The 13,597-nt window shown below is 45.2% G+C and overlaps 1 protein-coding gene across 3 annotated transcripts in view; it reads right to left on the reverse strand.

Annotated features, from left to right (window-relative positions):
• The window catches only part of LOC309656266 (ribonuclease 7-like), a 28,497-nt gene extending 15,094 nt beyond the window's left edge, over positions 1-13,403 (reverse strand). Inside the window, exons 1-3 of one of the 3 annotated variants that reach the window (XM_082452560.1) lie at positions 13,338-13,403; positions 4,533-12,816; positions 186-4,502 (exon numbers count right to left, since the gene is read on the reverse strand). In XM_082452560.1, the coding sequence (XP_082308686.1) occupies positions 12,307-12,777 (471 nt within the window). In that variant the 5' untranslated portion in view covers positions 12,778-12,816; positions 13,338-13,403 and the 3' untranslated portion in view covers positions 186-4,502; positions 4,533-12,306. Of the gene's footprint in view, positions 1-185; positions 4,503-4,532 lie in introns of those variants that run through there. The other 2 variants (XM_082452558.1, XM_082452559.1) reach the window with 2 other exon arrangements.
• Between the last annotated feature and the right edge of the window lie 194 nt (positions 13,404-13,597).

Here is a 13,597-nt window from a genome sequence, read left to right on the forward strand (position 1 = left end):
TGGCCCTTCTAAGAATTTCATACTGTAAGTCAATTATTGCAGGGCTCCTATAGCCTCAGATATTTAAGAACACTACTGGCTGTTTATCGTTCAGTCCCAGCAGATAATGTACATTTTTATGCCCCCAATAAACACTTAGACTGTTTTTCCCTCATAAGAGTTTTATGAGGTATGATTTCTTTCTCTCTTTCTTTCTTTTTTTTTAATATATGAGCAAACTGAGACTCAGAAAAGTTAAGGAAATTGCCCATCATCACACAGCTAGGGAGTGTCAAACACAGGATTTGAATCAATGCTTCTTGGCTTCCAATACCCCTGTTCTTTCCATATTCCCATGTTTCTTGTTTGAAACTCTGAGAAGTCAGACCACAAAAGGAAACTAATCTTGGAAGAAAAGTAGGCCAAGCGTCCGTACCTCACTCTCCCAGGCTAGCTCAGTCATTCCTGAAAGTCAGTATTAAGATTGTGGAGTCAGGCTAATTCCTCTCTGCTCTGTGGTCCAATTTCTCTCTGAAGCTAGAAAAAGTCATTCTCACTGCTCTAGCCAGCAAAGCAGTACGGTGAGTTGGGTTCTTTCCATGGCTGACATATTGCTCTATTGGAGAAAGTCTTGGAATGATAGAGAATCAGAGCAGAAGAGTTTTTCAAGATCATCTCAATCAACTCTATTTTACAGATGAAAGGGCTGGAGGGCCTGAAAGAGCAACTGCCCTTCCGAAGGCCACCAGGTGAGTGGCAGAGCTGGGGCTGGAGCTTCTTGACTTTCAGCCCATCCCTTTGGTCTAGTGCCAGGCTGAAAAGGGAAGGAGAAAAGTCTTTCCCATAGAAACAGAGCACAGTGAGTGTGTCTGTTTGTGGTTTAAATGAAACATGAACATTGCCTTCGATAATTCTCTTCTAATCCTTCTGATGACATTTAGAAGAAGGTCTCCTATTAGAGCAAGAAGGTAAGCCTTTGTTTCTCCCCACTTTTCAGTACAGACGACAGACCCCAGGCTGAGCCTGCAGCTGAAAGCAATATCTGGATAGAATTTTTAAAAATTGGATGGCATTCATTATATTTATTTTTACTTCTATTTATTAAGTGACCCTAGTATTCTTTGAAATATGATGTTACACAGTTTCATTTTCAAAGAACTATTTGAACTAAATGCATACATACATATTTAGTAAATATTATACTGGCAGTATTGAAGCAATTATCAAGGGAGGAAGCAAATGACTGAAGTGAGGGATCTCTCTTTGGCTATAGCCTCTCAGGTTTTTGCTGGTGTGTTGAGCCCTACCCAGCATCTTGACCTCCATGTGACTTCACTGCCTTTGAGATAAAATGCTCTGCAAAGTGACAAAAATCACTTAGGCTCCTATGATCTGCATTGACAGATGGGAAACTTCTGAGATGTTTGCCTTTCTGTCTCCAAGGTGGAGCTAGGTTCATCAACAGAGCTCACCGTTTTCATAGTGGGGAATCCCTTCCTGCATTCCTCCCCACAAAGCTAACAAAACATTGATTTTTCACCCCAGGAGAACATTATCCAGCAAGCAGTTGACTTGGGCCTCAGAGAGCAAATATATATATATATTTATTCAGGAAGTCATTTCTCTTTTGCAGGCCCTCAGCTGAGCCTTTCCCATGGGGATGGAAGGATTACCATGTGATTATTCATTTACAGTTGCAGACCCAAGCCTCTGGGCTTTTGTGCAAGAGGGTAGGGATGGCAGCAGGAGCCAAGGGTTGGCACGAACATTTCGTGCCGACCAAGATGACTGACCACAGACTTTGCAAGCTCTGAATCCAGTTAAGTTGCAAACATGCTTTTCCTCAAGTAGGTGCTGACCCTGCAGCTGGCCAGCCCCACTCAGGGAGGCCTGAAGAAGGGGTTCCTTTGATTGTGTATTTGATCCTAGTTATTCATCACATGTCTTCCCAACTGCTACAGTCTCAGGGCTGTTTTATCCATTAAGCACTGGAGGCCCAGTGACTAGGGTCTGGGAGGTTTTCAAGGGCCTACAATATTTGAGACTAGGAAAAAAAAAAAGATTGGCTCCAATATAGGAAAAGTCAACTATAAAATCAAATTTAAAATATTTACTTATGTGCTACCGCAGTAACATGGTGGTAGCAGGTAAGTTGATTTCACTTATTTTGGAATTTGGCACCCATAAGAAGTTTATTATATTGGAAAACAATCTTAGGTTAGATTTTTTTTCTCCTTTTATGGGAATTCTTAATACCACAATTGCAGAAGGAGCAGTGCCAATCCCAAATTACTTGGAGTCAAACAACTTCAGAAGTAAAACTTTAAAAATCATTTCAGGTACACATCTGCAAGAATGATACTGAATGAGGAACATACATTTTATATATTCAATATGGCATGATAAAATGTTAAAATGCCTAGTGTGGTACGGGCGTATTAAACATAGCCCTTGACATTCTAGGGCCAGTTGCCTTGAGTGTATCACTTACTACTCTCCTAAAGTCGGCCAGGAGAATACACGCCACCTTACTTTAGGGTCAGGTCAGCACAGGGCTGTACCACAGCTGCAGGAAGAAAGGAATACTGCTGACCATCATTTAGTGAACATGTAATATGCGCTTGGCACGGTGCTAGGTACTTGGTTACGGAAAATAGCTTTCATTTAAGAAGTGCCTTCTGTGTGCCAAGGCCTTGTGCTTTATGTGTAATGCTATATGCAAAACAATATTGTGTGTTCCATGTTATTATCTCCATTTTAGAGAAAAGGAAACTGAGGCTTGGAGAGGCTAAGGTCACAGATGTGTTAAGTGGCAGGCCCAGGATTGAAAATGAGGGAGGTCTGCCTCCAAAGCTGTTGTTCTCTTCCTGCCACACTGCTTCCCTGTTTACTGATAGTTACCTTATGGGCTGACAGTCACTCTGTGACTATTCTAATAGATAGGGCTCCTTTTTGTCTCCTAGACAGGTTTTGCTCTCTTCAACTTTACTTCTGTTTTTCTTTCTCTTCCCTAAGGGCTCTCCCCTCAACTATTACCATCCTTCAGATCTCCGCTTGGTCCTATGAGCTTGTGCATAACCACCTGCATGAACCTTCCTGTACAACTCTACCTCGGGTGAATCCTTCCTGAACGTAACCTCCTTCGGCATTAACTCCTGGTACCACTCATTTGGATGCTCCATCATGTACTACCTTGTCTTGTTATTTGACTCTTACGTGTGTATCAGGTCTTCCCAACTAGACGGTAAACTCGTGGGAAACAAATCAGGCCCTTTCACGCTTCTGTATCTCCATAGTGCCAGGCATATGGATAGCTCGGAGGGCTACTCAGTAACTGTGTGTTGAACTGAATCGCCACTCTGGTCCTCTTAGTCTCCTCATCATTTGTAACCCAAAGAGTTTCAGCTGAATAATTTCTAAAAAGCTCTCCCGCCCTGCCCGCTTCTAAGACTCTATGAGACAAGATGAAACATCAAAATGCTAGTAGCCAGACTAGAATGTGAAGAGAGGCCCTTCAGGAAGACCCCAAAGGTAGCTCAGAAGAGGGGGGAGTAGAGAGTACGCAATGATCCTGTAGAGACTAGTTTTTTCAGGATAGCCTAGAGGCATGGGTGAGGGGGCCAGAAAAGTCTGTCTGGGTTGCTGGCCTGAGGTAGTCTTTGAACTCCAAATGCCACCTCCAGGATGGTTGTCAGGCTTCACCCTGGAGGTGAGAGGTAGCTTCTTCAGGAAGAAGGGCGTTCTGGAAGAGCGGGGCTGGTATAGGAGGAGCCGGGGCCACTACAAATGACCAGCAGTGGCTAAGGGGAGAATGGGCTGTGCATTTTCTGATCCTCTGCTTGGGTCCTGTGTGAGATTGTCCAGAACTGATTCCTGGCCCCTCAGTAGAGGACACTGGTGGGATCTTTTCATAGAGGTTGTGTCCGAGGACAGATTCAACTGTGAGTAACCAGCTGGAAGCTTCGCTGCTCCGCTAAGTCACTCCTGACAGCCTGTGAAAAGAGCTGTTGCTGACGCCGCTTTCCGCTTTCCGTAGGTGCCAAGGCTGAGCCGGGCTGGGGTGCAGATACCCTGAAGTGAAATCCACCGGAGAGACAAGCTGAATGAAGGTGTAACTTTAGCTTCAGGAGGCAGGTGGCTGCTGATAGTCTTCTGTTTCTCTGAGCACAGCGCAGAAGATTTTCAGCTAACTTTCTGCCAAACATCTCACACATCCATGAGGACCACCTAGGGCTAGGACAGCTGATTGGAAGCAGCACTTACTCCTAATGCTGGATGCCCTGCCGCCCTGGCATTTGACTAGCTCTGTTGTGAAACACTATTGCGACGCTAATTCAACAAGGAGACCGAGACTGTGAATATTTAGCTCCTCGATTACTTTGTGAGTATGTATAAGGATAGCCCCAGGAGAGAGGGAAGAGGGTAAAAAAGAGAAAAATGCAAATAGAACGACCGTGCAGGAAGCTGGGTAGAGGCAAGCTCAGGCTGGAGAAGCCCGGAGGGAAACGAGAAGGGTGAGCAGCCTGAAGCGCAGTGTCCTGCTCCGGAGCAGCTCTGGAGGACAGCAGGGCTACCTTGCCCCACTTCTCTGAATGTCCTCCTTGCTCTGCTTGCTGAGACCTGTGCTCTTGGCAATGAGTCAACAGCCAGGCCAGAGGAGTTGGGTTGGTCTCAGATTGCCAGAAGCTTTCACAGGGAATCTCTCCAAGAAGGAGTCTCCTCCAAGAGGGGTCCCTGACCCTGAAGGCCCATGGCCATGAGATGTCCTGGATCCTGGTTTCTAAACTCCGAGCCTCAGCACAGGAAATCTGGTTGCTGCACTCCTACTGGGAAGCCTCCTTCCGTACCCAGTGGCTGACCCTCTCTCTTACCAGGTCCATTTTTCTTTACTGTGTCGCTCTTTGGGGCCTGCTCAGGGAGCCCAGCGCCACCATGATCTTGCTTCAGTGAGTGGAATGCCCCCCTTAGTTCCTGACTGTAGGATCTATCCTCAAGAAGGAGAGGATGTAGTCTTCAGTCCAGCCAGAGTGGAGGCATGTGGCTCCCCTCGCATGTGTTTTGTTGCCTTTGACTTATTTCAAGCCCGTGTTCAGTGTTTGGACCTCCCAGGGATCATGATGACGATGATAAAAACAGAGCAAACACTTACTGAGGGGTTTCCAGGTCCCAGTCACTGTTGCAAGTGCTCGATGTCTATTTTCTCATTTTTTTAGCATATGAGGAACCTTCCTATTGCCCTGGCTCCATGGCTACCTTATCTTCCTCATTCAGTTCCTAAAGAGAAATACTGGTCAGAGGCATAGCCCATAGCGAGCAAGTTAAGGAAAACCTCATTAAGGCCAGTATACTCCTATCCTAGGTTGAATGCAGATATGCACAAAGTACACACAAAGCCACAGGATAAATGTCTTCTATCCCAATTTTACCAAAACTATTTTTTTGGGGAAAGGAAGTAATTTAAAACATTGTTTTTATATAAAATAAAACTTTGATGGAGTATATTGAAAAATTCAAATCAACTACTTTAAAAAAATAATTTTAAATGTTTCTGATTTGAAATAATTTCAAATTTATATATGTTTCAGAAATAGTACACAGAGCTCCCCTATCTACTTCACCCAAATTCCCTAATTATTAACATTTCTGAGCTATATGAGACTAAGTTACAGACAAAATGCTCCATTACCCCTTTATACAGAAATGAATATTTCCTAATTACAAGTACTCTTGCCTACATAACCACAGTACAGCCATCAAAACCAGGAAATTAATGTTGATCCATTATTACCACAAATGATGTTTGAAGGTAACATATAAAACATCTTTGGGGGAATTCCCTGGTGGTCCAGTTGTTAGGACTCTGCACTCTCCCTACCGAGGGCCTGGGTTTGATCCTTGGCTGGGGAACTAAAAATCCCACAAGCCTCGCAGTACGGGGGGAAAAAAAAATCTGTGCACTTGGTTATTTTATAAATATTAGTTAAGTAAAAGAAAGAGGCTTCAGAGAAAGCTCATTCCTGCTGGGCATGACTTTAGGTGCTTAATTCCCCTCGGCCATTACTAGCACTTTGGGGAAAAGTGTGAGAAACATTGCTCTGTGGGCTCTAGTTGACCATGAAGACCCAGCCCTAGATGTGCCAACTTTGAGGGTAAAGAATGTTGATCCCACCTAGAAAAATGGTACAGATGAACTGGTTTGCAGGGCAGAAATAGAGACACAGATGTAGAGAACAAACGTATGGACACCAAGGGGGGGAAAGTGGCCGGGGGTTGGTGGTGGTGGTGTGATGAATTGGGAGATTGGGGTTGACATATATACGCTAATATGTATTAAATGGATAACTAATAAGAACCTGCTGTATAAAAAATTAATAAAATAAAATTCAAAAAAAAAAAAAAAGAATGATGATACTTACCAAAGAGAAAATATTTCGGATGTTTCAGGCCCATCTGGAGGTCCACCAAATGGGAACTCTGCAATGTTTTCACCCTGGCCCCAAATAGCAGACGGGAAGTGAAGACTTTTGTTCTTGCTGCATGCCCTTATTTATGTCTCCAACAGCCAATGGTCCAGGGACATGCCTGACTAGTTTACCATCAAGTTCTTGGGTGATACTTTTTTTCCATCTCACTGATACAATGTGAGCATTCAGGTGAAGGGGATGTGGTCCACAAGTGAGCGGCAGAAATGTAAACACCTCAGGATCATGGGCACTGAACACTCTCTTTTGAATGAACATGCTTTTGTCTCAATCTGGGAACCTGCCCATTTGCTGATTGATTTGCCAGTCCAGGTATGGTGAGTTTGACCTTGGAAGATGTCTGAGATCCATTCGGGACCATTAACTAGAATGACACTTTGGGAACATCACTGGACTGGTTCAAGAAACCTGAATTCTCACTTAAACTAATCATGTGATCTTGGGTCCCCTCGGTCTTATTTTTCTCATTTGCAAAATGCGGAGGGGAGGACTAGATGATCTCTGAGGTCACTGGATACAATCTCTTAAGACATGATTTTACGAATATCTACTGAAAGAGCCTAAAGCTATGCAGATGTGAAGTTCTGTCTTGTGCTAAATGCCATGGCCCAAGCAGGAATTTGTATTGATTCTCACCAGGTCAGTTTGTTTGCTTGTTTGTTGGTTTTGTTTGTTTGTTTATAATGGAAATATAGTTGATTTACAATGTTGTGTTAATTTCAGGTGTACAGTTTATGTTTTAAATGTGTAACTTCAACTAAGTTTCTATGTGAAGACCATAGAAAGTAACAAGTGTGATGTTTTCCCATTGTAACCAATCCATTGGAAAGCAGTGGACCACCATTGGTGGTAGTCTTGTGTAATGGAAGACAAACTAGGAAATGGAGCTGAATCAGAGGGTGGGAAAAATACAGGTGATCTTCCACAAGGGAGGTGAAGGGACAGTAAGCTTACCTAAGGACTAGTTTAAATGACTCAGGAGGGGAAGTTGGAAATGTCACTAGAGCCTTCTCTCCATCAACTGCTGTGATAATTGAACCCTTTGGAGAGGAGCTGGTAAGGAGGACACCCTCAAAAGTTAGTGGCCCTAAATCTTCTGCCTTCTTTCCATATCTTTGGATTCATGGAAGGTAGAGATGAGAAAAAACCCCTTAAGTAGTCTTAATATAAATACTCAATAGCCTTTTTTTTCCCCTCTAATTGAAAGCATTGCCCCCACCCTCCCCACTCCAAATTATCTTACCTAGAGAAATTAATACATATTTTCCTTTTTGTCTAACCTTGAACCCTACCTTATATGCTCTTGGCTAGGAAGTTTTTTTTGGCAAGAGGAGGCTGAGGAGGAGTTTGGCCTCCTTTGTTTAAGTCCTTTGTTCTTCTGTCATGGAAGTCAGGCCTGCTCCATCCATCACAGGTTTGGCCTCTCAACATTTGACATCACAGTAATAAATATAAATGATTACATCTCTCAAACTTTTCCTACACACCAGCCACTGTACTAAGCCCTTTATATATGTTGTCACATTAATCTGCATAATACTCTATGAAGTAGGTGACCTTTGCATAGATGAGGAAATTCCAATCTCTCTAAATCAAGAGGACTTTTCATCATGGGTGTATTTCCATTATGGGTAGACATCTTTCCTTATCTCACCACTTGTGAACTTCCTACAAGGCCTCACTAGCAATGTTTTCTCATGCCCCCATGGCTTCATAGATTCTCCCAAGCTTACTGGCCTTGGAGTCCTGCACAGGAACACATCCTGGTAAGAGCTGTGACTGCGCTTTCTATCTCTCCATGGTAGAATGCGGGGGTGGTATTGGGCGGGTGGTGGAGGAGGAGGACTTTAAAATGAAGATCTGAAGTCTTCGAAGCCCTTTTGGAGGCCCAGTTGTGCAGGAGCATAGGAGGAATGTGGTGAAATGGGCCAGGGTTCTCACAGAGAAGTCTCCCTGGACGCTGTTGCTGTGTTGGTCTGTTTTCTGCTGCTGTAGCTCTAAGGTCATCCCCTAGGGCCAGAGACACTATGAAGAGGGCTGTCTGAATCAATGTGAGCAAAAGGGTCCCAGTCTCAAGGGCATTTCCTCTTCCTACACCCTGCCCTTGAGATCAGGACCCTTCTCTCTCTGTTGACTCAGCTGGCCCTCTTCATAGTGTCTATGGGTCATTTTCTTCAGAGTGTGGAGACTTTGGGGAACTAGGGTCACGTAGAAAAGTATCCTACCTAGGCTATCTCAGATGGTCTCACTCCTAGAAAGCTAGTTCACACTAGCTCCAGTTCTTGGCTTACATTCTTTACAGGACTCTGTTTCTGCTCCTTAGATCCAGGTCAAAACAATTTTCTTTAGAGCCATCTACACAAGGCTGGGCAATACTCCCCTAGACACCCTCCTCCCCCCTCCAAGCTCCCACCCCCAGCAACAGAAATCTCATAACTAATCAGTCTCTTTTTCCCATTTTTCAGTCTTTAAGTAGGAATGTATCAAGATGCAGCCTTGGTAACTGGCGCAAACCTGTTATTCGTTTTGGACCTCAGCTTCAGCCTTTGAAAGGCTGAATAGCCAAATACTTATTTCAACATAATTCCTGGCATCCCTGAACTTGGCTGTGATCAGGATCATGTGAAGGAAAGGGTGACTGTCAAATCTAATCTGTTAAAGCATCGGTATGAAAACAAGGCAGGTCATTTGGGTTCATTGTTAATATCTGAATAATCTCTTTCAGATACTGGTGAGTACACTGAATGTGACCGGAAGTGAAATTTTCCTTATGAACTTTAAAAATGTTGAAAGGTCATTACCTCTATCAGTCAGGGGAAATATAAATGCATATTTATTATTTTAAGAAAAATGTTGTAATAATGAATGGTTGTAAAAGCTTGTACTACATATAAATTTTATTAAGAATTTTCACATAGTTAAATAGGAAAATTAGCTGACAGTTATATAAGTAATAGAAGAGCATGGATTAGCTGGATAACTTTAGGAAAAAACCTCATATACTTTTTGAACCAAAAATATTTACAACAATTTAATAATTAGCACAACTACTATTTAATTTAACAAATAGTACAAAGCAGAACAATAGAAATTAGATTAGATCATGAGTCTATGATTTCATTATATTATAATCTTTGTGAATTGATATATTAGCATTTCTCATGTTAAGTAAACTAATCCTTAAAAACTATACTTTTTAGGAAGATTTTTAAATTGAGGTATAATTTGCTTACAGTAAAGTACACAAATCTTAAGTGTACAGCTCAATGAGTTTTCACAAAGTAAGCATAACCAGAGCAAGAATAGAACATTTCCAGCCTACCTCCTACACCTTCCCATTTAGCACTCCCCAAGGTTACCACTATTCTGACCACTATCACCACACTATAGATTGCTTTAGAATTATGTTTAATGTTTAGTTATTTAATACTATTTAGATCATGAGTATTTCAAGAAAAAGCCATATTTGGAAATTCTTCTTATTTCGAGAAGATACATTAAAAGCATAATTTTAGCCACTTAAAAAGTTTGTGAGGAGGATGTCTCCAAAACCATAACACCCATAAGAAAAATCATCAATAAAGAGTAAAAAAAAAGAGTTGTGAAGAAAGAATAAAGTGAAAAGAAAAATCAGCTACCCCTAAAGAGACTTGGTTTTCTATGCACCTCAGTTGAAAATCATGCATTTAGAATGATAAATGTCTAGTACAGTGACCACAGGATATATAGATTTTACATTCAGTCATTTGGCATTTGGCTATAAAGTGTATTTATTGCCCCTCTGCTTTCAAGACTCATCAACGTATTGGCCCCTCACTCTACTTGAATTGAATTGTTCAATGTTCTGCTCCCCTTTCGTTTCATCATCCCTTCCCTACCTTCTCTCCTCACCATCTCAAACCACCCAGCCCACCTAGCAGGACTCTGCCTGCAGACTTATTCTCTAGCCTACTCATAAACATCATTCTAGCAGAAGAAAGACCTCAAGGAGAATTGAATGGGGTATTTGCCAAAGGGGTATCTGCGTGTTTGCCAAAGGTGAATATGACTGGACAGGGCTATTGCTACCGTTACCTACAGCTAGCTATCATTATTGAATGCTTACCAGTGCCTGGGGTTGACTAAGGCCTCATAAATGTCATTTCTAAATCTTCCTGAAATCCTGTTGGGTAGGTAGTATTACTCCCATATGTGGAAACATAGTTGCAAAGAGGTGCAGTTTTCTTGAGGTCATGTAGCCACAAAGGACTGAGCCAAGATTTACACCCAATTGTGTCTGGCTCCAAAGCTTACTCTGACTCTGGTAAGGCATAAGGGAGCACTGGAGTGTGGGAGAGGGATAGGTAGAGAGTAGACTCCACAGCTGGGAAGGCAAGGTCTAACAAGGTAGTATTTGGGTGCTCAAGTAGGGTGGGCGTGGGGCGGGCATGGGGCTTAGTGCAGTTTGTCTGGGACTGAGATTAAGGAAGAGAGAAGGGGCTGGTGATGGTCAAGGCTGCAGGCAATGCTGGCTGTGGGCGAGGAGTGGGAAGCTATCGGGACCGAGCCTACATAAAGCCATAGCTTCTCCAGTTCTGCTCACCAGGAAGGGAGAAGCGGTGTCCGCAGCCGGGGTTTGGAGGGGTGGGGGGAGGATGGGGAGATGGCATTTCCACATCTCAACCCCTCCGGCCTGGGCGGACTGCCAGAGCAGAGAGCCAGGGAAGCACCAAGGCAGGAGAGATCATTATCGGGAGGAAGGAAGCTCTGGCAGCTCCCACCAGCTTGTTTGTGACAAGCAGGCACTGGGCCACGGAAGTCCCTTGAGGTCAAGGGAAATGTGATCCCGGAGCAGGGGGATGAAGCTGGGACACTCCCCTGACACTGTGCCATCAGGGCTATAGGCGATCAAGCTAGAGCCAGGCCCAGGGCCCAGGAAGAAAGAGCAGTGGACAAGAGAAGGGGGAGGGCAGAGAGGTGTGGTGGGGCAGAGAGAGAGAGAGAGAGAATTAAGATCCTTGGAGCACCTCGTAAACAGTCCCTTGGCTAGAGAGGTAATGACCTTTACTGCAGCCAACATGGGGTAACTGGCTCTTCAGAGCTCTCGGGACATTGTTTCACAGGTGAAATCTTAGCTGGTTCCCCTGTGGTCCCTGCAGAGGTCTCTCCTTTTCGGCCCAGTGGTAAAGTAGAAAGTGCGCTGTATTTAGAGTCAGGAGACCTAGTTTCAAGTCCAGCTTCTGCTACTAACCAACCTGACAAGCTCTTTAATTAACAAATCTTTCTGAAATCTCAACGTCCTCATCCCTAAAGAAGGTCAGTTATCCTAGTCAGGTCTATCTCACAAGGGACTCACGTGGATACACTGTGAAAAGCATGAAATGCTATGTAACTATGAAGTGGTGCTGCTTTGTCTTCTTCCCTTCAGGCCACCTCCCTGCCCACAAGCCACCTCACTACCACATCAGAGCTGGGGAAGTGGCCTCGTTTAGGAATAGGAGTGGCTCTCGCCATAAATCCCCTACACTCCTTTTCCATTTCTTTCCTCCTCTCGTCATGCTGCCGTGAGAAGATGGGGTAGGGGAAAGATGTAGGAGGCACAGACCAAGGAACCCACACCCCTGAGCTTCTCCGGGATAAGCTTCTGGAAAAACAGCAACGAAAAGCTGAGAGATCACCATCTCTTCTGGAGCTTAGCCTACTAATGTATCACCTCAACTCCCCACAGCCCCCCCCGCTCAGAGGAGCCTGAGCTAGGAAGGGCCCCAAGAGATGTGAGAAGAGAAGCTTCTGGGCTGAGGAGGAGTGGTCCAGAGGCCTGCAGAGGGATTGAAGGCGCGGCCCAAGCACGCGGCTGGCCGGAAACCTACAGGACATCGTCCAGGTGGACAGGAGCCAGCTTGAATTTCCTGGGGTCCCCTTTCTGGGGAGGGTCACAGGCCACGATGTAAGCAGCGTGCAGTTGCTCCTCCTTGTACCTGCAGTCTGGGTACCTCCCTGAGGTGAGGTTACACACGGTCAGGGATACAGGCTTCTGGCTCCGGTGGCAGTTTTTACGGCCTCTCTTGCAGGTTATGCTGGGAGTCTGACAAGTGGCGGCCACACCGGAGAAGGATTCATGCACGAAGGTGTTGAGGCCTTTGCAGCGACTGGAGTACTTGTTGATGTTTTGCATCGCCGTGTTGCATCTCTGAGGCCTGGGCTGCACGTGCTGTGTTTCAAACCACTGAGCTGAGGTCATGTTTCTGGGCTTGGCACCGACTGGGTCCTCGGCCATCCACAGCCCCAGCAGCAGGAGCAGCGGCAGAGGGCAGAATCCTGCTCTGGCTGGCGCCATCTCTCTTAGGGGAACAGTCAGAAGCGGGGGCTGGGGTCTCTGGGGACAGAGGAGGTGGAAATTAGCCTTCCTAAACCTGCTCCTTCTAGCTAATCGCCATCTCCCTCCCCTACTGTCTCCTTCCTGCCTCACCCTGTGTCTTTACCCTCCCTTCCCCTCTGTGTGCCCCAAACCACTAAGACCCCACCCCCTAACCCTAGGGCTCCATCCCCCTCACCTTCAATCCCTATCCTCCTTCATTCTGTCCCTCATGCCTCCCTCTCCTTGCTCTATCTCCTCTCCCTCAGGTCCATCCCTCTGTGTCCCCATGTCCCTACGTCCTTATTCCTTTCTCTGTGTCTCACGCCCTCCATGACCCCATCCCCATCTCCTCCATAGCCCCATTTTGTGCCTCCATCCCTCAGCATCTCTCTCCTCTCTCCCCTGTGTGTGTCCTCATCCCCTCCACATTGGGTCCCTCCTTTGTCCACTTTGTCACTCACCTGAGTATACTGCTCTCTGGCCAGAACCCATCCCTTCCCTGTCCTCTCTCCTCACTCACGTCCCGCCACAGGCCTTACCTCCTCACCAAATCCTCGTGTTGTGGCCCCTGCTCACTGGGAAGCACCTGCCTTCCGCTGGGCCTCTTCTCACCACCGAACTCCTTAAGAGCTGGCCTGGCTTGTGGTGCTTCTGTTTGAGGGCAGGCTGGGGAGTAGCCGTGGATCAGGAAATGAATCAGGTTCATGCCTCTTCACTTACATGTCCCAGGTAAGTGGATACCTGTGGAGCTAGTACACCTGCCTAAACACCTTCAGCAGTGAGGAAGCCTGAATCTTCA

This window comes from Balaenoptera physalus (genome assembly GCF_965194825.1).
Source record: "Balaenoptera physalus genome assembly, chromosome: 2".
Taxonomy (NCBI): Eukaryota; Metazoa; Chordata; class Mammalia; order Artiodactyla; family Balaenopteridae; genus Balaenoptera; species Balaenoptera physalus.